Raw genomic sequence first — 22,051 nt, 5'->3', positions numbered from 1 at the left:
AGCGACGCGTTTCAAAATTTATTTCTGTGTGTGTGTGTGTGTGCATTATTATGTATGTAACACACACGAACACAGAAATATATATATATATATTTATATATATAGACAGAAATAATTTGATTTGATGTGTCTCTATGAAACACAATTTCTTAGTAATTGGTTCACCAATTTACTATACTGCGATTGACCAATGTATACAGCAAGGTGATTTTTACTGTGTCACTTCCACACGGGTGCTTTGATGGCAGGTATTACAGCAAGGGGTAGAATTTGAACTCGTGTCCTTTGAGTGCAAGGTGACAGCTTTAAACGCTACGCCACCTGCTGCCCCAAACGAATAGTATATGATCCGCTCGCCATTTAGCGGACACCTTTAGCTAAAAGCAGTTTGCCCCGTTTGGCCGTTCATAGCAGGCTGTTTATGCTGGAGCACTTTGGTTGTAAGTGTTAGGCTGCAAGTCAGTCATTATCGCAAAGGTGGACATGCTGATGGAAAATACCAAATGAAAAAGGAGTTGCCACACATGTGCAAAATCTCTCTCGAATTTTGTGTTCCAGTAACTATGATTTCATCATCATCGAGAATGTAATATTTTGTACATTTTCACCAATCCGAAGAGGGGTGCTATAGTACAAGGGTTTAGTTTTATTCTGTGATTTATTATTCTGACATTTTCTTCCATTCTTAATTTATTAAATGACATATGCATAAACCTGTAAAAATTGGGAGTCAATTAAGGCACACTTAGGCAACTTAAAGTGAAAATCAGCACTTTAATGCTGGGAATATGAGACTGACTGTATGCATTATTTTGAAAAGAAGGTTTTGTTTTTCACTGCTGCCCACACTGTGCCTCTGGCGCAACTGCGTTAAACAAATTTCCACAATTGCAACACTTTTAAAGAAGTTGTGCTGATCCTTGAGCCTCCAACACATACTTTCTTGCCTCTTTTGCAAGAATTTAATTTAAAAAATATGGGGAGCTGCAAACTTTGACAGATTATGTCCATTTTTCATATAAAGCCATTGAAAAGGAACATGAGATTAAGAGAATTACACAATATCAAAACAAAATAAGAGCAAATTCCCAACTGCTTCACCGTACTGTACTCATTCCCTGCTCAATTTATGATCACAATGTCAAAATGACAAAATTCAGTTTTTCAACTCCGTTTCAAAACGTCAATAACTAAACAGCAATTGAATAAATAACTGCATTACATGAAGGAAGAGTCACAGGCTTCTCCGAAGCCTTCAGCATGTTTTCATGTCTACTTTCATACCGGATGAGAAATACATCCTGAGCACAGTCACAAATCATCAGAAGTTTGGTAACAATGCCTGGCCAGTTTCATTTCCCATAGTTAATTTAAAAGGTTTAACGGACAAACTTTCCTCCTGCCAAAGCCACTTCCAAGTGTTAGTCAATATTATTGCGCAAATGTGGAAATTCACTCCAAAAATCCTTGCGGGCTGTATATATATATATACTGTGTAGGCACATATATGTGCGTGTGTGCATGCAAGTGCCGACACTTAACTCAGCAGCACCATGAAGCACCCTGTTTGTAGTAGCCTCGCGTGTGCCTTGCTCACACTGGCTGTCACCTCTGCCAACGCCAACTCCGTGTATGACAGCATCATCACAGGCGCCACACTGCACTACATCAACAGCCTGGGAGAGGAGGGGACCTTCAAGGCCCAGCTGGCCGAGCTGCAGGTCGACACGGTGAGTCGCACTCCTCGCTTTCAGCACATGGTCCTGTGAAATGAGAGCAAATTCAACCCAAGGACAGCTAAGGAGGACCTGTGAGAAAAGGTCAAACATACAGATGTGGGAGGTACTTTTGAGAAGGATGTGATTTGTTGACTTGTACTGAGCTGGATCCTTCACACAGATCAGTAAATGACTAATGATTTGTTTTGTCCTCCCGATGAATCTGTGAAATTAGACGTTTGAACTGTCCATCACTTGCGTTGGTAAAAGGTGTTTCTTACCATTTTCGTCCCTTTTGTGCCAGTTCCTTACAGGTTTCTCTTCATCATACAGGAATATAGTGACACGTCACTGTATTTTAGGACAGACAGATAAATAGTCATTGTTTTTCTCATTAAAGCTCTCTCTGGAGTCCGAGGACAAGAGGACAGTAAAAAAGCTGACTTTTCCAATCCGGGAAACGGTGTGTAGACAACTAGACAACCAGCAGGATGCACCGTGTTCCCTCAAGGAGAACGGGGTATGAGACATCGGTTCAGCTTTCCTGCCAAAAGGGCAGTCTGATCATTTCCTGTTCCAAAAAGTTAATATCTTTAGAAAAAAAATCCCCTTTATACAGTAAGAACAACAGCACTAAGGGTTCTAATCTTTCATTTCTTCCATAACTCTGCAGAAATTCACTGTATGCAGCCTGGAGATCTCAGACCCAGCTCCGGAAGTGATATCTGACCTCACTTGTGAACCCATGACCATCCCGGACCAGCAACAGGTGCGCAGGGCTTGTGAATCAGCTCAAACTGACAGCTTAATCATGTGTGGTTACAGTTTTAACAATGAAAAATGAAATCGACAAAATGAAAATGAGAGAAAATATGTGGAAGCTGTCAGGAAAAATCAACTTCACTTAAGATGTTCATGACAATGCTGCTAAAGCCTTTCGTGCATGACTTTTAATTCTATATCCATTGGGATATGGTTTTTGTGAATGTGACGTAATTTTTGCAGCATTTGGATAGAACTGATAAAATTTCAGACTTTTCTGCTGTACAGTTCTCATCAGTTTCTTCAAGAATCTGTTGATTTAACTTTGCTTGCAGGTGAAGTCAAGAGTAAAAAGAAGCAAGTCTAAATGGGGATCCCGTGGAGGTAGCAGGGGGTCCAGGGGGGGTGGAAGGGGCTCCAGGGGGGGTAGAGGGGGTAGAGGGGGCAGAGGGGGCTCCCGGCCTGGAGGTGGCTCCTCCATCGCCTCCGCAGGGAGCAGAGGAAACGGTGGAACCCGGATTGCGTGATCCAGCAAAACGTGCAAGTGGACCAATGGGAGAAGGAAAGATGGACCTCGGCACCTCAGATTTCAAATTGCCCAAAGATATTGAGCAAAAAAAATTCAGAAATTGCGCAAATCAGTGTTTTTATCTTCTGTCACTGTGCTAAAGTTTGCATAATGAGTTGTATCATTGTTCGGAATATTTTTACTAATACAAGTATTGTTTGTTTTAAATTTAGTCTAGATTTTTCCTGCCACATAGTTGTTCTGTACCTTTGTGATGCATTAAAAAAGCAAATTGCTTGACATAAAAGTAAAAAATGTTGGCAGATTTTCTTACAGACACAGCCATTCCATTTTGTCCACTCTAACGGACATATATACGTGCATTTCTTACACCTTACATGTTCCACATCTTCCACAAAATCAGAGAAATTAATCCAAAAACCTTTTTTGGTGGCTTTGAAGAGGTACAACAAAACACATACACCATATTCACACAATTTACCAAGAGATCTGACATATGAAAGCTAAAATTTATAGAGAAAACTCACTTCGGATCCCCTTGGAGGTGCCACGCAGCCAGAAAGTTGCATCATACTGGGTTTTCTTTGCATTTTTGATCCATGACCAAAATGATTCATGGTGGAGCCATTGTTTAGTTTCGCTCCACTCTTATGACATTTGTATCTGATTTCATAATCGCTCTCTTGATTTAAATGCTACACTGACAACACTTGAGCGATTTTCTTTTAAAAAAAACAAATCACCGTCAGACAATGCTGTTTCCAGTCACATTGACACCAAACAGAGCCAATATTCAACAAGTTCCATATTTTATTTTAAACCAGATACATTATATCTTTACAAACACTACTTTCATGAAACACACACAACACAGACTTTACTGTCTTGTTCAGAGAACAAATGAAAGGATGTTTCTGTAAAGCTCCCTTCAGTGTCTAAAGCCAGGGACCCCTACGGCATTCATCGCTTTCACAAAGTGTTCTTAAATAAAACAAACAAGCAAAACAAAACAAAGCCGAAGCACTTAGCACCTTGGACCAGTAGCTCTTGGTTGCTGAACTGGTTTAAAGTGTTTGAGAAAGAAGCTGAGGCTACAGGCAGCAGCTGGGCAGGTTTGTGTACCTGGTGTGTGTATCTTTTCAGCTATATTCATGGCTACAGGGAGTGTGAAGAGACAGGAGAGCAGAGGACCCTGGATAGTCACGGCAGACACACTGCAGCCCATGGCCTAAGCTCACACAGAAAATACGTTCAATGAGGTAGGCGTGCTGTGAGGAGCAGGGCAACTCAATCCACCCTCCGGACATCATCACCTCCACCCCGTGCCATGGCCACTGGGGTCCATACCACACTCTCCTGTGCCGCTAAATAAATACTGCAAACATGCTTTTTGTTCTAAAATGAAACAAAAGAAATGGTAAAAAACCACTGTAGACATCATGTGAACGACTCCTCCTCCTCCGAATGGCAGCCACCCTGAACCACAGCCACCGGGGGCCATGACACACCCTCCTGCGTCCCTAGATAAATACTGCAAACATGTGCTTTTTGTTCTGAAATGAAACAAAAGAAATGGTGAAAATGCTAGACAACATCATGTGGACTCCTCCTCTGCAAACGTCACTTTAAGGGTTATACAGGTGACACTCTGGACCTGACAGGCGGCCTCTCAGACGAAGCAAACACACTAGTACCACGGCAGTGCCTCAGCCCATCTAGAGAACTAAAAAAAAAAAAAAAAAAGAAGTAAAAACAGTAAGTTGGCCAAGCTTGTTCACTTAGTGTCATGTGAATGTGTGTGTTCAGCTCCTAACTGCAGAGGACAAGGAACAGCTGTACTGCCAGGTACACTTAAGGGGTTGGGGATTCAACCTGACAACCCACTGTACTTCTCGATCCCGGGGCTGACGGGGAGGGTCCTCCTCACTCGTGCTGCGACAAATCATCCTCTGCGCTCACCTCTAGAGCAATTTTAATAAAGCAACGAGGAATTTGCATGCAGTGAACAGTTCACAGAGACATCTGCATGCAACACGTGATGGACAACAAGGCTGGTATCATTCAAAGCTTCTACAGTTCCTCTCATAAACCTGTTACCACCGTGACCAACACGCTCAGATCCAAGAAGCCAGAACTCACGTACAGTTGGTTTCATTCTCGACACACACAACTTAGGGAGTCTAATTTTCTTTTTTAAAAGCTAAAGGATCAAAAAATGGATTAAATTCAGCCAATTTTTTTTTTCCATGTGACCCTGTCACTTGTAAAATCTTAAAATAAATCCAATAACCTTTCGGACGTGTTTCTGACTCAATCATTCTTAGTCTTCACCTTTTGAATAAATAAACACTGCTTAAATAACTTGAAGTACAGTAATCTTTTTTTTACATAAAGTATAAATACATATTTAATCAACGCTGCTCTGGGGAAAATGCAAATCATGTACAGAGTGCAATCAACACTGGAAATGTTTTCGGGGAACTGAAGGCCAAGAAGAGTTGTTTCCTGAAAAGGTTAAATCCAGGGGATCAAAATCAACTTCCTTCCTAGTTATTCAATCAGGCAGTGGAGTGTGAACCTGCAGCCGCAGGTACTGCACCATCCCCTAGGGAAGACAGCAAACATGTTGGGAAGTCACACGCTAGCATGTCAGAGGAACATGTGCTAAGCTGTGTGGGCAGAACCTGGGACCAGGTGCAACAACCCTGCCGCTACCAATATGCTGTCACCCGGGCCTCTAGGCATTATTTGTAAACACACGTAAATTCTTTAGGGAAACTGGAGAAATAAACATCAGAGATATGTAATACAAAAAAAGAATGAACAGAAACACCTTTGGTATGAACTACCCTACATACTTTAGAAGTCTCGGTGCTGCGTGTCAGTGGAAGAGCATCACGCCCCATTGGGAAACATGAGGGGAAACGTCACTACAACTGCTTTCCTACAAAGTCACCCAAACACACATTATAAACTTAAAGAGTTACTGGGTTCTGTCCAAGTGTTAGTTCAGCACAGTCTCATCTGGAGCACTTATGAAAAAAACCTAACCCAGGAATGAGTGAAAAAAGACCATGAACAGTAAAGACCAAAATAATATTAATGGTAAAGACCAAATGCACCCATACAAAGTTAGGAAACACAATAGAGGCAGTCAAGTTGGACAAAAACATGGACACCCCTCCAAAGTGGCTGATGGAGCTGCTGTCACATAACCAAGCATCTGCACCAGTGCAGCCCGTGTGTTCTGTCAAGCTGAGAGGTGTGTCCGCAAAGTACGTCAGCGCAAACCCGTGTTTGGCGTAGTAGAAATCAGAGGTACGGTGACGTGGCCTTTTGTAAGAGCATCCCACACCGTCTCGATGGCCTCGTCCGCCAGGACGAGAAACACGACATGATGGTATCGGTCAGCTCAGATAGGAGTTTTCACATTGTTGTTTCTGCGTTTCTCCGTGGGGACCCATTTCCCTGCAGAGCACCTCACACAGTCGATGTGCTTGGCCATGCCTTACACCAGGTGGGACTGTGGAGACGTGGGGAGCCATGGGAGAGTACCCTGCATAATGAGTCCACCCAGTGCTGACAGGGTCGCATAGGATGATGTAAGGCCACAATGTTTGTTGAGGTGGGAGGGGAGGGGGGGGGGAAAAAAAAAAAAAAAAAAAAAAAAAATCAAACCCTGAAAAGAAAAGGGAAAGCAAGAAAGAAAAGAATAATGACAGCAGCACTGAGCTACACATCACATGTGTACAGTGAGTGTAAATAAGGAGTAGCAGTGGCTCACATTGTGAGAAATTAAGGAGTAGGGCTGATCATACCATTACCCTGGTACATAAAGGCACTTCAGCGGTTGCTCCTCATATCCGGGCATGATGTCGTCCTGCTGCTGACCTGCACCTCCTCCTCCTCTTCCTCCTCCTCTGTCCAGCCGCCAAGGTGTAGAAGGGTGGTCGCAGGGGCTCCACCCATAAAGGGGCGCGATCTCAGGGCAGCTGGGAGGACAGAACCATAGAGTGACATGTCAGAGGGGAGGAATCTGAAGAACCTGACATTTAGCAAATATGGTGCATTCACTGTACCAACTAAGAGTCACACGAACACCTTATGTGTTATAATTACAGAACTCCTACTAATGACACTTACTAATGTGGTACAAAGTACCACTTGTCCATCACAATGCAGCACACGTGGGTCGAGAAGGGGGCTCACCTGTGGTACCACTGAACTCTCTCATTGGCACGAGGGCTGGCCAGGATCCTGATGGGTGCTGCGGGTGCGAGCCCTGCTGGTGCACCTGGGACCCATGGGCAGGGTACAGAACTATTAGAAAGAGCTTTGCAAAGATATGACAACTCAGTGGAAAGAGCACTCAGAGGCAGTGTGTGGACCTGCGGTCTCTGTGGCTCAGGCCACCACGCTGCAGTACCCACCTCATGCATGTAGATGGCATGCAGACTCATCTCGGCTGAGGCCAACTCGGAGCGCAGGGCGGAGCGGGGGCCGCAGCGGAGCCGCATGTCACTGGCACACATGCTAATCAAGAAACCCAACAGTTAGTGGTCATTCATCAGATCTGTGTAAGTGTAAACTATAGAGGATTCTCGTCTGACGTCCATGCAGGGTTATGCGCGTTAAAAAAAATCTGGTCACCATATTACAAACAGAAAGAAGCAGTTACCCAAGATGTTATTGGTGAAGTCTGTGTGGCAATGCTGCTGTACAAAAAACACAATGCTGTGCCACAAATCAAGTGAATTTAAATAATTTTAACCAAATTTTCAGCTCTCAGGTTTGACACGAGCTAAAGCTGCGTGCCATACCCACCTCTCTGCTATGGCGCGCTCGCTGCTGTACATTGAGCTCTCGGGTCGGTTCGACGGAGGCAAGTTGTGGGGGCGTGGCCGCCCGGCCACCAGGGAGCCCGAAAGTGAGGCAAGAACGCTGGCAGCGGCGGAGGCTGCGGAGCAGGTCGGCATGAAGCGTCCATTATGACCCTGTAGCCCGGAGGCGGTCAGCATGGGGTGGGCGAGTACACTGGCAAGCAGGTTGTCAGGCTGGACAGAAACAAGGGCACCAGTAAATGTGAACATACTTTTTCAATGTCTGAGACTGAGAGAAATGAGAGCAGAGGGAATAACCATGGGTGGGAGGAGCATCCTGTTGTACCACCCAAGTACCCACCCCAGTTCCAGACTCATTGGACAGCAACGACGTGCACAGTGGGGCCTCGGACAGCAGCAGCTGGGTCGAGGGCCCTGCAGCAGCATCCTGCTGCACCTTTTCCTTAAGATGGCTGATGAAGACGGAGCTGTCCTGCGGCGGCTGCCACTGTGGGTTCTTGATGGTGAAGTGCATGAGGGACAGCTCCGTCTTCCCGTTCTCTGCCTGCTGGTACATGGACGCCTCCGTCTGCCCCTCTGACATCCACTGAAAATGCAGGAGACGATGTGCTCATCAGATCAGACCGAAGCTAATGCATTCCCTCTAAGTGCTTATTATATTTTGTTTTTAACAATACTAACGTGATTTATATTTTGAGCACAGCTAGTTGATCAGCCTAACTTAATTAAATGAAGTAATCCCCAGTTAGATGATGCTATTAAACTGACATTTAATTTTTTTTGTCTTCAACATACTGTTCTTGTTTTAAATTTAAAGTAATTTAATTGAGGTATAACTTAATAACCGAAGCAAATTAAGAATATAGGATTAATTACGATTAATCACAGATGATCCTCCATATGACTAGTATATGTGAGAAGCTGTTTACAGCGGACTTCAGACCAATTATAAGCAGACCAATTCAACGGCTGTGACTCCTCTCAGCTGGCGTCTACAATCGGATGAAGGAAACCTCTGTACACTAATGTGCCGTTAGTCTGTCTCTTGGTTGTATGACTCCACCATGGTCTCCACGCAAGGAACGTAAAGGATTTCTCATCCCAGCTGCTCCGAGTTCCTCCTTTCCTTTTACACTCATCGGTGGTTCATTACTGTAATATTCCAATTATAAATGTCCATATTACCAATACTCTCAGCACTAACAAGAGCCCCTCTTCCCTGCATTAGAAGATATTATGGGCACACACAAGAAAATTGCCCTTTGATAACAGCAGGGCCCTTGTCTCTGCCCCTGTGCTGACCTGAGGGTTGCCATGCCGACGGATATCCATCTGGGCAAAGGAGCAGATGTCCCCCACGCCTACGACCTCCACGGTGAAGTTCCGGAAGAAGTCAATGATCTCCAGGGACTTGTTGCGCAGCAGGAAGATGAGGATGAAGGGTGTGATGATGGGGCTGAGGAGTTCCTCTAGGATGAAAACCTGAAGTTGCAATACAGGCAGGCAGAGCGGGGAGAACATGTGAACAACGGCTCTGATCCAGCACTCAGCATATGACCCTTAAAGCACAGTAAGAATCCTGCACTAAACAGTACTGAACTACAATGAACATTCTTGTCAAACAGACCAGTGAAACTAGACTGTGTGGATTTCCTGAAATTACTGCTCAGGATTTATGCTGTGTCCTGGCAGTGGGCGGCAGTCCCTCCGCCACGCTCCGTCCAGCTCACCGCCTTATACTGGAAGAGCTGGGCCATCTGGTCTCTCGTCTCACTCTTGTTGGCGTTGCCTTTCCAGTGGTCGGGCATGTAGTGGATGTGCGCCAACACGCACTGTAGCAGCTGCTCGGGGCACCATACCATGTGCTCATCTGGGATGAAGGACCTTAGGGAAAGAAGGGACAAACGGGAAGCCCAGTGAGCCCCAGGTCACAGTCCGGACCGTTAAGAGTTGTGGGGCCAATCTCACCCCTTAAAGGCCTTGTTGGGGACAAGAAGTAACTCCCACAACACACACATTTCCTCTCTCCTCCCTTCCTCTCTCGTCACATTATACTATTGTTTCAGTTTGCCGTTTAATTTTGTTCCATCAAATTTTTTTATCAGTGTTTACATACATTTTTTTGTTTTATTATCAAACCCTGTGTATCTCTCGAGAAGCTGCTTTTAAGGTGCTATATAAAACAGCTGTTATCAAGTATTGGAGGTTAATGCTTGTAGAGGACAAACTAGTGGCTCGTGATCATTTAGGACAAACAGCAATGGTGACCCCAGTTAAGACTATTACCATTACTGTTTATTAAAATTTATGAATTTATCTGACTTCTCTCCAAGGTGATTTATAATTAAATGTTTGAACACTAAGCTACTGTCAGTGATTCATCCATTTATGCCACCTTCTGCCCCATGAAACTGTTTACAGACACAGAGTTTGAGGTAGCCCTTCCTGGGCTGTGAACACAGTTCTCAGAGGAGAAGAGCTCAAATTAAATCATGGACACTTTGCTTCCTTTCTAACCTGGTCCCACAGCTGCTGCTCACCTGGTGACCGTGATGACCACTCCGAGCACAGTGATCGCAGTCAGGATATGCTGCACAGTTAACACGTCCTCATCGTACACGGTCAAAGCGATAAGCACGGCCAGCAGGGAGCCCGAGAAGAAGGCCACGTTCTTGGCCAGCACGGCGAGCAGCGGCGATGTAAACGAGTTCATATACTTGGAGACGGCCTTGTAGCCGCGGCCAAGGCGCCCGTGCAGCTCGTGGTCCAGTTCGTTGAAGTGGCGCAGGTAGAGGCGGCCGTAAAGCGACCAACGGCGAGCGCCCAGGCTGCCCGGCTCCCTCCTGATCACCTCCGTGTAGCTGAAGAAGGCGTAGAGCACCTGCCACACGAGGATGAAGGGGCAGAGCAGCAGATTGGCCACGCCCATGAGCAGGATGACCCGGCTCAGCTGCTGCGCCAGCTCCAGTCGGTTCCCGGCCCTCTTGTACTTGGGGTGCAGGTTCCACTTGTTCTGGAACAGCGAACCAGGCCCCCAGAACAAGATGAGCTCAAAGTTGTACTTGAGGCCCTGGGTGAGGAACACAACGTCACCCAGCAGGGGGAGCTGCAGCTGCACAGGCAGCAGGGACTTGTTGACCATAGCCACCATGTAGTTTTTAAAGCGCAGGATGCGGTGATAGATGTCCAACTCGGTCAACTCCTTCTTGTGAATGCACATCTGCTGCTCTCGCTGCAGGCTGATCAGCCGGCCCTGCACCTCTTGCCAGGTGAAGTTGCACAGCTCGTCCTGTGGGGGATGCAGTGGGTAAGTGCAAGTAATGCAGTACTTTGTGCAAACTCATAGACCTGATAATCAGCATTAATGCAGCTACTCTAATTTCAGTCTGGGAACAGTTTACAAAACAGTCTCTCAGGAACAGGGGAGATGAGACCAATTTGGGATGGTTGATGACGCTCCACCTCTCATCAACGAATGAGTACAATGGGGGGACCAGTGGCTCTTACCATGGGTATCTTCAGTGCTTTAATGTAAAACTGGCGGATCTCCCAGTAGCTCAGGACATTGCAGAAAACCTTGATTAGTCGATAGAGCCAGAAGATGGCAGCCATGATGAGGAGGAAAATGATCCAGCTGTTCTTCTGGATCCTGGGATAGAAGGTTCATGGAGAAGAGCATCAGTAGGGATCAGTAAGACCTTGAACCAAACATCTCTCTTTGTCGTGCTCTGACATCAAATCCGATCGCAGACTGATGACTGTGTCTGACTTCTGGACCTTAGCTAAAGAACATGGATGGGACCCAATAAGAAGCAAAAAAGAACTTTAAAAACTGTAACTACCTTATGGACAGTGCACACGTGTCTACAGATCCACATACAGGTGCTCCCCGATTTACGATGGTTCAACTTGCGATTTTTTCGACTTTACGATGATGAGCTGGTGATAGACATTCAGTAGAAAGTGTACTTCGAATTTTGATTTTTTCCAGGGCAAGTGATATGCGATGCAATACTCTCTCGCGATATTGGGCAGGGGCAGTGATCTGCATCTCCCAGTCTGCCATATGGTTGTGTTTTGTACATCCATAATGTCACAGAAATGCCCATTCTGTGTCTCCTGCTACTGGTGGGAAGAAGAAGAAGAGGACAATCACTCTTCAGGAGAAACTCAAGATGACTGCCCAGCATGAAGGCGGCAAGACCGTAATGGCCATCACGCGTATGCTAGGTTACGACGTTTGGTGGGTTAGGTGTATTAATTGCATTTTCGACTTACGATATTTGCAACTTATGATGGATTTCCCAGAACGTAACCCCATCATAAATCCAGGACCACCTGACTACAGTAATAAACTGCAGTTCAGCATGTAATACGTTATTTAATGTAGGGATGTAAAGACCTCATATAATTATTTCCGTGTTCACTCAACCTTTGTCAGAAGCTGCTGGTCAGTTTGGTTTTAATAAAAAAACTTTATTGGCAAAATATTTGTTGTTATTTCTGTCAAAATATTAAAATTGTCTATCTTTTCTCCAAAATGACTTACAGTGTGAGGTTTGTACACTCAGCTACTTACTGATTTACCAATTTTTTTCTCATTTGAGGACCACTACCTTGAAAAAAAAGGTACTACAGCATGAGGTGGCATCTGAACTCAGGTCATTTTGCTTGCATGGCAGCAGCTCTAACCACTGTGCTGCTTCAATGTAATAATGCAATGCAATGTCTACATGTCTACAACCACTTGTCCCGAGTGGGGTTGCGGCAAATTGGAGCCTAACCCGGTGACACAGGGCACAAAGCTGAAGGGGACACACCCTGGACGGAACGCCAGTCCACCACAAGGCACCCCAAGCGGGGCTCCAACCCCAGACCTGCCCTACAGTGGACAAGGGCCAAGCCCACTGCACCCCCCGTAATAATGTTTATGAAATTAAAACTGAAATGTATGCAAACACATGTGCCTGTGCAGCTCCTTTACTTGGCTTGATGCTTTTTTACTGTCCACGATCACACAGCTGTGGCGCTTGTCTTTTCTCCTCTGAGAAACTTCCCTGTTTGTAAGAATTTCATGAGAATAAGTGCTGACTAAGCAGGCCGGGGTGACTGAACTGAATCCATACTTTGCGCTGCAGTAGTGAAAAACCACAGCTACGTGGCACCAAAGTACACATGCTACCATTCCTGTAGACATCTGGGGACAGCTGTATTCCGGGGGCTACATCCTCACCCCATGAGTGCTTCCTTTACCTGATGACATACCTGCTTAGAGGAGAGCGGGGTGTGGCGACTTAACACCAAAAACAGCTGAACTGAAAGTGACTTGATTCTGTATGATGCACAAAGCACTTTCCAAAGAGAAGGTCCTTTTTTTGCCCTCCGGGTACAGATGCGGGTTTGTGTGCAGCATGAGCATGTAGCTACATCGCCGAGCCACTGTATGTTTCTCACGATGCTGGACTATGCAATCTGAATTACAGAGCGCTTTCTAGCACCAATGTCAAGATGTGGGCCAAATTACTGATCAACAGGGTGCAGTGAGACATGGCCCTTCAAGTGCTAGTTATATGACACGCGGTCAGCAGAAGCACAGAATGGTCCAGCTTCAGAAACCCATATGAAACACACACCTAAGTGGTTCCACCGACCTCTTCTGTGCGCTAAGAAACATGGCTTTTTTTGTGATTTCAGATTTGAAGGTTTCCTTTTGCAGGACCACACAAGGAGCTCTGATGGTTTAGCTGAGCTCTGAGTTTTCCTGATAGCTGAGGATCATGTGGTATGTGGACCACCTGCTGCTGTGCCAGATCCAAACAGGCTGAGCTGTGCTTCAGTCTTGGGAAGAGCGCCCGTTCACTCTCACACACACACACACACACACACACACACACACACACACACACACACACACACACACACAGCCTCTCACAGCCGGTGCCCACTGTGACTGCTGGGCGTATTTAGGCCAGGCAGAGCTCAGCTCACTTTCAGAGACATGTGCAACAGACAAACATCCTACCAAAGACTCCTTTACAGTTCATTCACATTTCAAACAAGAAGAGACACCAGAGCAGAACATATTTTAAACAAATCCACACACTTCTTCTTCATTATAGAACTATTTACAGCTGTTGACTTTATCTTAAAGGAAAGAAAAGAATGCAGCTCCCTGTACGACACACCTTTTCTTCTCTCACAGATACTTGCCACCTGATTTCTGATCAGTACTTAACACAAAAATTAAGACTTCATGTATTTATGCCATGCTATATTAAGCACTAATTTTTGAAAGTGAAGCAAGTAGCCGAGAGCAGCACATCTCCAGGCATGACAGTGACACACACGTCAACACTGAAATGTGTGTGTGTTGTTGACCCTGTTCTGCCGTCCTGGCGGAAAGTCAACAACAGCGACCCTGTCCCAGGTATCGGGTTCGGGGCTTACGTGACCCCACAGGGAAGTTCCTTATTGCGCAACGTATTTCAAAAGCACCCTGCCGGAGGGCTGAGTGCTCACACACACGCGCAGCTGAGCGTCCAGACGCACCGTGTGACATCTTTATTCTCCTGGAGTAACGTATTTATAAAAAGATAGTGTCAAACCAACCCCTCCAACTGAGCGCAAAAACAGATGCTCTGCGTGGCGGTCGAGGCACACACCTCTGTGTGCACTGCTCACTGGGCAGGATTGCATCTGGAAGTGTGACCTTGTTCCGCTCCAGGGGGTTCTGGCTCGACCCCGTGTGGTTCACAGCCCGGTTAGCGAATAGCACATCATAGTCCACGCAGTTGAAGAGGAACGTTGTGAAGGTGACAACAAACAGGAACTGTCTGTAAAGCAATGAACATCAGTAACATTCAGCAGGATATCAATAAGTACTCTCCATATACAGTCAGCAGGTTGGGTGGTGGTTAGAGCTGCCTCTTGCCATAGAAGGTCCACGGTTCGAATCCCACCTGCTGCTATAGTACCCTTGATCAAGGTACTCCGAACTGATGCAGTAAAAACTAGGAAGTGGTATAAATGAATACATCACTGTAAGCAGCTCAGTGTACAAACCTCATACTGTAAGCCACCATGAGGAAACGTGTCAGATAAATGAATAACATTTGTCACAAGCCAATACGTTCTTTTCTATATGGCCAAGCAAGCACTGGTCTTCAATAGAGAGGGGTCTCAGTAGTTTTGGTAGTAACAGCCTTTTCGCTCAAGTCAAGCTGAATAGCTCCCTTGTTGCCATTGTATGTGACTGTCCTGTCCACCTGAGCCCACCAGGGCACAGTGCACCTACATGCCTCGCTAAGTGTGGGGTCACTTTACAATGAGAAGCCGGAGGTCTGGCACAGCTCAGTAGCCCCAGAGTGGCCTCTTATCACACCAGCTACCTGAAAGCTTGTTATCAAATCAGATATTCAGGCTTGGGAGGGGTTGGCCTCCATACAACACACAAAGCCTGGGAACAGCAGTCCCTGTATGCCATCAGAGCCATCTCCGTTTACATTCAGTCACCTGTGTGCTCATTGCTGCTTGTCAAATGTGCTGCCACAGGCTGCAGATCTCTACTGGAACAACCTGCTCCGAGTGCCCTGCTGGGGTTAAATTATTATTGTTATATTTGTTGTTATTATTCATTCATTTAATTTTTTCCAAGATGACTCAAAATGTGAAGTTTCCACACTAAGCCTATTTGCTCACATTTATAAAGCAGAGTAATTCTTAAAGTATCTGTTCAGGGCAAGAACCTTGATCAAGCGTGCTACGGCAGGAGGGAATTCGAACCAAGAACCTTCAGTTTGCAAGGTGATGGCTCCAACCACTACGCAACCTGCAGCAGGCTGAAAAACACCATGCGGGTCATCCAGCACACACTTACACAAGCTCGAAGAACTCGGAGACCATCATGCAGGCGAACCCATTCTTCTGGTGGAAATGGTAGATGTGAACAAAACGGTTAAGGTAAACAGTTAAACGTCCAGGAGCAGATGGGCCCTGTCAGCGTGCAGTCGGCTCCAGGCAGCATCTCCCACACACCAGCCACACAACTGTACGCCTGCCAGGACACGCGAGCTGGAGTGACCAAACAATACATGTGTGTCCCCGTACTGCTGAGTGAATGGCCCATCACCCAAACTCACCTGTTGCTGCTCCACTCCACAGCGCAGAATCAGTGTGAATATGCAATCTCTCTCTCTCTCTCTCTCACACACACACACAGTCCCATTCACAAGGCACTTGGCCATTTTCCCCTAAAAATCCTTTTAATTCATCTTACTTGAGGGTTTTGCATTGAAAAATACCCAGCTTTGCAAATGGATTTAGCCTCTGAAAACCCAAGCTATGAATCTTGCCCCTTAATAATGGAACAGCCCAAAGCAGCTCTTCACAGGGCTGTCTGCATCATAGAGCTCACATCCGCAGCACCGAAAACTGCTAACGACAACTGACAGCTAAGCACTCATTGTGCTAGTCTTTGGGGGGGGGACCAAAAACCATTCTGTGGCAAGACTCAGTTTATGATTACCCCCCAGTCAGCCTGGAAGAGAAGAGACAAGTGCCAACCTCATTTCAGGGAGATGCATGCTGCTGGACAACCTGCTAAAGCCGAGCATCATGGGAAAGATTCATTCTGAGAAACGATGTGGATGCCAGCGCTTGAGACAAAAGTGAAAGGTACTGCAAAAGGATGCCAGAATATCAGCTTCTAAATAGCTGCTGAGTGCATTACATGAGCAACCCTTCCGCTTCCTTTTAGCGCTTTTAAGAATCCTGATCAAACACACAAGCATATGGGCTTAAGTGACAAAGGATATTCTTGTGAAGAAGTTGTCCAAATTCTTGATATGATGCCATGAATCTGTATGAATGAAGAAAGTGTTAGCAGCTGCTGATGCTGAGAAACAATCAAACAATGACAGTTATGGAGAAGGGATGACAGCAACTTCAATAGTGTTAAACCTCCATTTCAAATATACGCTTACATACAAATACAGATAAAAGCACAACATTACGTTTACATTCATTCATTCCTCAATTGCCGAAAAATCTCATTATCCAACAACGGGTGTGCATGTAGGGACATTAGACAGAGCAAAGAACAACAGAAGCTAATGTTGTAGAACAGTGTACGTGTGCTGCGATGAGCATAAATTTAATACATGTCCCTGTTTAGTGGGAGGACTTCCTACTTCACATTCTCTCCTCTATGCTCTGGAAAAATCCTGAGGGCCGTCTGGGTTCTCCCTGAGCTGGAAACGTGCCAAGTGCGGCAGCGAGGGAGAGCAACGTCGCTCCTCGTACCTTTCAAACCCTCTGGCACATGCACGAGCAAGTCCTCCTCGCCAGGCGGAGAGTCCTCCTCAAAATCCTCGATGCGCTGGTACTCCTGGCAACTCTCACAGTTGGCCATTGTGCATCACATTCTCCTCCCAGAAAGCAGTGGGGAGCTGGAGGAGAACAAAAACACACACTGGGTAGCAGGTGATGCGGCTGGTAACTTCCTGATCACATCGGAGGCAGGCCTGTCGTTAGACCCTTCAGCGGGGCGCTTCACGTAATCTGCCACGGTACACACCAGACAAACTGAACAAGGTAAAAGAAAGCGACATTTTTGTAGATGGTCCGGGGCGGGGGCCACATTAGAGAGCCGTGTCCAGCTGTGACTTGCACTGGAGCTCGATGGACCACCTCCTCCACAGCACAAGGAGAACGCAACCTCTCACACCAACTTTCACCATGGTAAAATTCAAAAACATGCATTTATTTAGTAAGCCTTTTCAACTACAGAGTGACAGACACCACTTCAAAGTCACTTTGTGTGTATATGAGTTAAACATCCAGGGGAATGAAATTTCATCTCATTTTTCACCTCCGTGCCACATAGAACATACAGTATAGTGCGGTGTGTTACAAACAGACGAGTGCAGTACAGAGGCCAGAGTCTGGCGACAATATACATAATATACACACACACACACACACACACACACACACACACACACACTTTCTGAACCGCTTTGTCCCATATGGGGTAGCAGAGAACCGGAGCCAACCCGGCAACACAGCGCGTAAGGCCGGAGGGGGAGACACACCCAGGACGGGACGCCAGTCCGTCGCAAAGCACCCCAAGCGGGACTCGAACCCCAGACCCACCGGAGACCAGGACAGTGGTCCAACCCACTGCGCCACCGCACCCCTTACATATAACATACGATAGAAAAATGAAAACCATAGAGGACATTTACACTGCACAGTAATTTACACTGTAGTACTACAGACTTATTTTCTGCTTTTAATTAATTACTACTGAAAAGTGCAGTGTGGTAACAGCCACAAAAGAGTAAAATTGTGATGAGTGTAAGCAGGTCTGTTCCTGGAGGTAAATCATTGTCTAACTGTGACATTACACTCGCTCAGAGTAACAGCAGCACCACCGAGACCCGTCCCTACGCACCCTCAGCTCTGAGCGCGGTCAGAAAGAGCGAGCGAGCGCTCGGCACAACACAACCTGGTACTTTGCGGCTTCTGCTCAACACCGCCAGCGTTCTCATGGGGGGCCTGTGTCCTGTGGCATAACTGGGAACATAAACCAGTTTGCCATAAACCCTTTCTGTAAAGCTGGACAAGAGTCCAGAGGAATGCAGAGGAAGTTCACAGAATAAACAACAGACCACATTTGAGTGCTGACTGCACCTACAAACATTCAAATGTCACTCACATTAAGACACTACGCACCTCCAAAGCAGCGCAAAACACCCGTTTGGGAGACTACGCCCGGCAGACACTCCAACATACAAGTTTCAGCTATTTTGTTCATATAGTAAAGATAAAAATGAGCATGTTTGTTCATTCTCTGTGTATAAATAACTGATACAGTTCTCCTTGAATTCCCTTCACGGTGAACAACAGATCAGTTGTAACTGTCACGCATCACATTAGTAACACTTCATTGTTACACAACATGTTTTTACACTGCCGTGTACTTACAAACACACTGCATTATTGTGCCGGCACTTCCAACGTGCACATTGATGAGCCTGAATTGTGTTAAGATATCGGAGCCACATCATCCACTCATTACCAATAACCGTTTGTCCAGTGCAGGGTCGCAGTGTCCCATAGCCTATCCTGGAAACATATGGCAGTAGTACACTGAGGGCAATCAGGCAATTACACACACAATGCAGTTTAGAATCACCAATTCATATGAAAGAAAATGTCTTTGGACTGTGGGAGGAAACCAGAGCACCTAGAAGAAGCCCATGCAAACAGCACACAGACTGAGCTGGATTCGAACTCAGCTCTGAACCAACAGGAGCTGTGATGCATCAATGCTACAAAACCCACAGTGACCTAAGGTGAAGCGTCAAATACTGAAAAACTGGGGTAAAATACACTGTGTGCAGTATGCTAAATTGACCCGAGGCTGAGTGCCTGGAATAGAGAAGTGACCCAACAGTCCACTGTACAGTGATGGGGGAAGAGCAACAGCCGTGTTTCCACACCATGCTGGTGTCTGCTGAGCAGACCCACATCAAGTGTCCTTATGTCCTTCTTACTGTCCAGCTGGAGAATAAACAATTCCATAAATTTGCCGTGTGCCACACGGTGGAACTTGGTGGACACACACACACGCACACACAGGCGCGCGCGCAGACACACACACACACAGCAGCATGGGGTTTCACAAGCAGAACGGAAGGTATGTGGAGGAGCTCCTGAAGTGTGGTCATAACCTTGATGAGTTGCACAACTGCTGTGTACTGAACAGTGTGTGTGTGTGTGTGTGTGCGCGCGCTCCCATGCACCAGCACAGTGCAAAGGTCAGCAGTTCAAAATAACTCACTGACATCTTGTATTACTGAGACATCCTAAAGTAAAGTGTGAGTAATTTCCCGTGAACACTTCAGTGAAAGTGCATCGGCTTTTTGGAATAAACACACAACACGGCGACTCTCCTCCCGGCCCTGGGCTCATTCCATCTCCCAGCCCCAGTGTGCTTCAAGCCCCGGTTGGGGGACGTGGGTCATGTGAGGAGATAAGCCGAGTGAAAATCAGGGGTTTGAGGGGCACGTGCAGCTAAGCAAATACTGCAAGCGTCCGGCTTCCGTGCGCTGCTGCGAGTCCCTGCGGACGCCTCCCCGGGCGCCAGAGATACCTCACCGGTACAGGTTTGAAGCAGAGCAGTTCAACAGCAGGAGGCAGAGCAGGCAGGGCAGGCAATCTTCTTCACATACACACAAAAACACGTTACGAACAACTGCGGTCGGCTGGGGAGCGGAGGGGACAGGACAGCAGGTTTCCCACAGGCGAAGCCTAAGAATTTACACATTTAGACTTAAGGGTCACAGCCCAGTTCACTAAATGAGACACAGAAACTGAAAGCAGAAAATGTCCCACTTTTAGCTGCAGACATCAGCTTGTCAAACCGGACCACAAATATAATGCTGAAGCAGCCTAGACTCAAACACACGCGCCCACACACACACGACACACGGTGAGCAGAGTTAAATCAACTCTCGCACAGCAGCACCGTATACCAATTCTTTGGTGCGGCGTCACTGTGGGCCATTAATACTCCCGAAGGGATTCGAACCTACAACCATCTGGTGTGAAGCCCAGATCCCAGTCTTACAGCAGCCCCTAAACACAGGTCGTGGGAAGCGCCAAAGTGGGCGCCGCATGAGAATGTCAGCGGGTCACTCAAGGCCAGCAAGCTCTCTCGGTCCTGGACGCAGATGCGGACACACCCTGCCCCCATGCGCCCTACGGGTGCTCTGTGGGGGGTACAGAAGCGGTGTCCCTGGACAACAGCACCTCTTGTTTCCTGGAATGACACGCCGGTTTGTAGAACACGGTCCCAAGACACATCGGGTTACATGCTAACCCTTTCCGAGCGCGTGGCCCCTCTCCCCACGGGGAGGAGCTAACCCGCCATTCATCGCAGCGCGAGCCAAATGTGAAAAGAAGCATCCAATCGGAAGAGGCGCACTCAGAGCGGAGAAAACGATTGGTCAGTGACTTTGACATGCTGTGCTCAGTGTCCCAGTCCATTTTTATATCATAAACAGCAGAGGAAACAAACAAGGATCCACCCTTCCACCCATTCTTACCACATCTGATGCCATGATTTACTGCGCTTCACATGATGAATCCTCTACCTACTAAGCTCACTTTGAATGGAACACCTTTTTTTCCCCCCCAAACTACAAGAAGTTCTACATCATCATGATGATGTCAATCGCAGTGATCACGCATGATGGCAATTTGTTTTGTACCGTACATCATGTCTCAGGTTGCCCTGAACTGGAATTTAACAGCTATTGGAGCTGTTTTGAAAAGGATGTTTGACAACTTTCTAAACTTGTAATCGGACAGACATGATGGGTTCGAATCCCACTCGATATCATATCATGGGTTCTTACCAGAACTGGTGAAAAAATTACAGTGCTGTAGGGTAAATAAGAGCACGCAGCTCAGGCGAACCTCACAGTTAGAGCGGACAAAGTGTCAGATAATAAACAAATAAATAAAAAAAATAAATGAAGACGACAGCCTGAACATATCTGCTACACACAGAGCGCGACACTTCGCACCGCTTCCATCATCATGTCGCTGAGTCGCAGACAGAAAAAATTCACTCTCTGCGCGCGTGTCTCCCTCTCCCTCTTTCACACTGAGTCACAGTATTATATCGGTTAGTTAGACCCGCGTCATTTGCTGCTGTTCCTTTAATTTCTCCACTGTAAGTCTGCGTTCGGCGGCGTCCCAACAACACCAGCGATACAAGCTGATAGCGGAGCAATGAACTAGGACGCGCACGGCTGTTCGGTATTTTACATTATTTTACCCGCTTGACGCCGCTCTCACCTCTCCGTCCGTGCGTCTCTCAGACTCTCAGCCTCAGGGCTTCTTCTTTCTTTGTCAGCTGCACAGCCGCGGCTCCAGCTCTCATCATCGTCGTCGCTGCCCGCTGCTGTCAGACTCAGAGACTGCTGTTTTCACCCTTATTATTCTTATTAATAGTGTTATTTATTCCCGGTTGTGTAACACCGTGTCATCGCTAAACGGCCTCAGTGGAACAAACAACGGCGCTAACGGCGCTAACCACGTTGCCGCCGCCGCTGCCGACTCCCTTGTGCTCCCGAATGTCAACAACAACACTGTCCAACGGCGTGACGTCACAACAGTTTAACCTTTGA

General features: G+C 46.6%; 2 protein-coding genes across 3 annotated transcripts; one reads left to right on the top strand and one right to left on the bottom strand.

Moving 5' to 3' along the window:
• The first annotated feature begins 1,492 nt into the window (after window positions 1-1,492).
• Window positions 1,493-3,256, top strand: LOC108937602 (protein FAM98A-like). Its single transcript, XM_018757619.2, has 4 exons — window positions 1,493-1,730; window positions 2,119-2,238; window positions 2,392-2,487; window positions 2,816-3,256. The coding sequence occupies exons 1-4, from the start codon at window positions 1,554-1,556 to the stop codon at window positions 3,005-3,007; spliced, it is 585 nt and encodes a 194-aa protein (XP_018613135.2). The 5' UTR covers window positions 1,493-1,553; the 3' UTR covers window positions 3,008-3,256.
• A 3,419-nt stretch (window positions 3,257-6,675) lies between these two features.
• Window positions 6,676-22,026, bottom strand: atg9b (autophagy related 9B). Of its 2 annotated transcripts, XM_018757874.2 has the most exons (15): window positions 21,720-22,026; window positions 17,151-17,296; window positions 16,664-16,707; window positions 15,727-15,791; window positions 14,513-14,683; window positions 11,358-11,499; window positions 10,391-11,139; window positions 9,581-9,734; window positions 9,153-9,332; window positions 8,191-8,436; window positions 7,834-8,063; window positions 7,440-7,542; window positions 7,219-7,303; window positions 6,834-7,001; window positions 6,676-6,688 (listed from the first exon to the last, which is right to left on the bottom strand). In XM_018757874.2, the coding sequence occupies exons 2-14, from the start codon at window positions 17,257-17,259 to the stop codon at window positions 6,853-6,855; spliced, it is 2,427 nt and encodes an 808-aa protein (XP_018613390.1). In that variant the 5' UTR covers window positions 17,260-17,296; window positions 21,720-22,026; the 3' UTR covers window positions 6,676-6,688; window positions 6,834-6,852. The 2 variants fall into 2 exon arrangements, with proteins under 2 accessions (XP_018613390.1, XP_018613389.1); XM_018757873.2 differs by lacking the exon at window positions 6,676-6,688 and having other exon boundaries at window positions 6,695-7,001.
• Window positions 22,027-22,051: the final 25 nt, after the last annotated feature.

This window comes from Scleropages formosus, chromosome 7 (genome assembly GCF_900964775.1).
Source record: "Scleropages formosus chromosome 7, fSclFor1.1, whole genome shotgun sequence".
Taxonomy (NCBI): Eukaryota; Metazoa; Chordata; class Actinopteri; order Osteoglossiformes; family Osteoglossidae; genus Scleropages; species Scleropages formosus.
The sequence above is the reverse complement of the archived record's forward strand: the minus strand, read 5'-3'. Positions and strand labels throughout refer to the sequence as shown.

Coding starts and splice junctions, on each gene's coding strand:
- LOC108937602 (XM_018757619.2), top strand. CDS start 1,554: ATGAAGCACCCTGTTTGTAGTAGCCTCGCGTGTGCCTTGCTCACACTG. Junction 1,731..2,118: donor CCGAGCTGCAGGTCGACACG/GTGAGTCGCACT, acceptor TTCTCATTAAAG/CTCTCTCTGGAGTCCGAGGA. Junction 2,488..2,815: donor CCATCCCGGACCAGCAACAG/GTGCGCAGGGCT, acceptor CTTTGCTTGCAG/GTGAAGTCAAGAGTAAAAAG.
- atg9b (XM_018757874.2), bottom strand. CDS start 17,259: ATGGCCAACTGTGAGAGTTGCCAGGAGTACCAGCGCATCGAGGATTTT. Junction 8,437..9,152: donor GTCGGCATGGCAACCCTCAG/GTCAGCACAGGG, acceptor CTGCATTTTCAG/TGGATGTCAGAGGGGCAGAC. Junction 8,064..8,190: donor CCAATGAGTCTGGAACTGGG/GTGGGTACTTGG, acceptor GTTTCTGTCCAG/CCTGACAACCTGCTTGCCAG.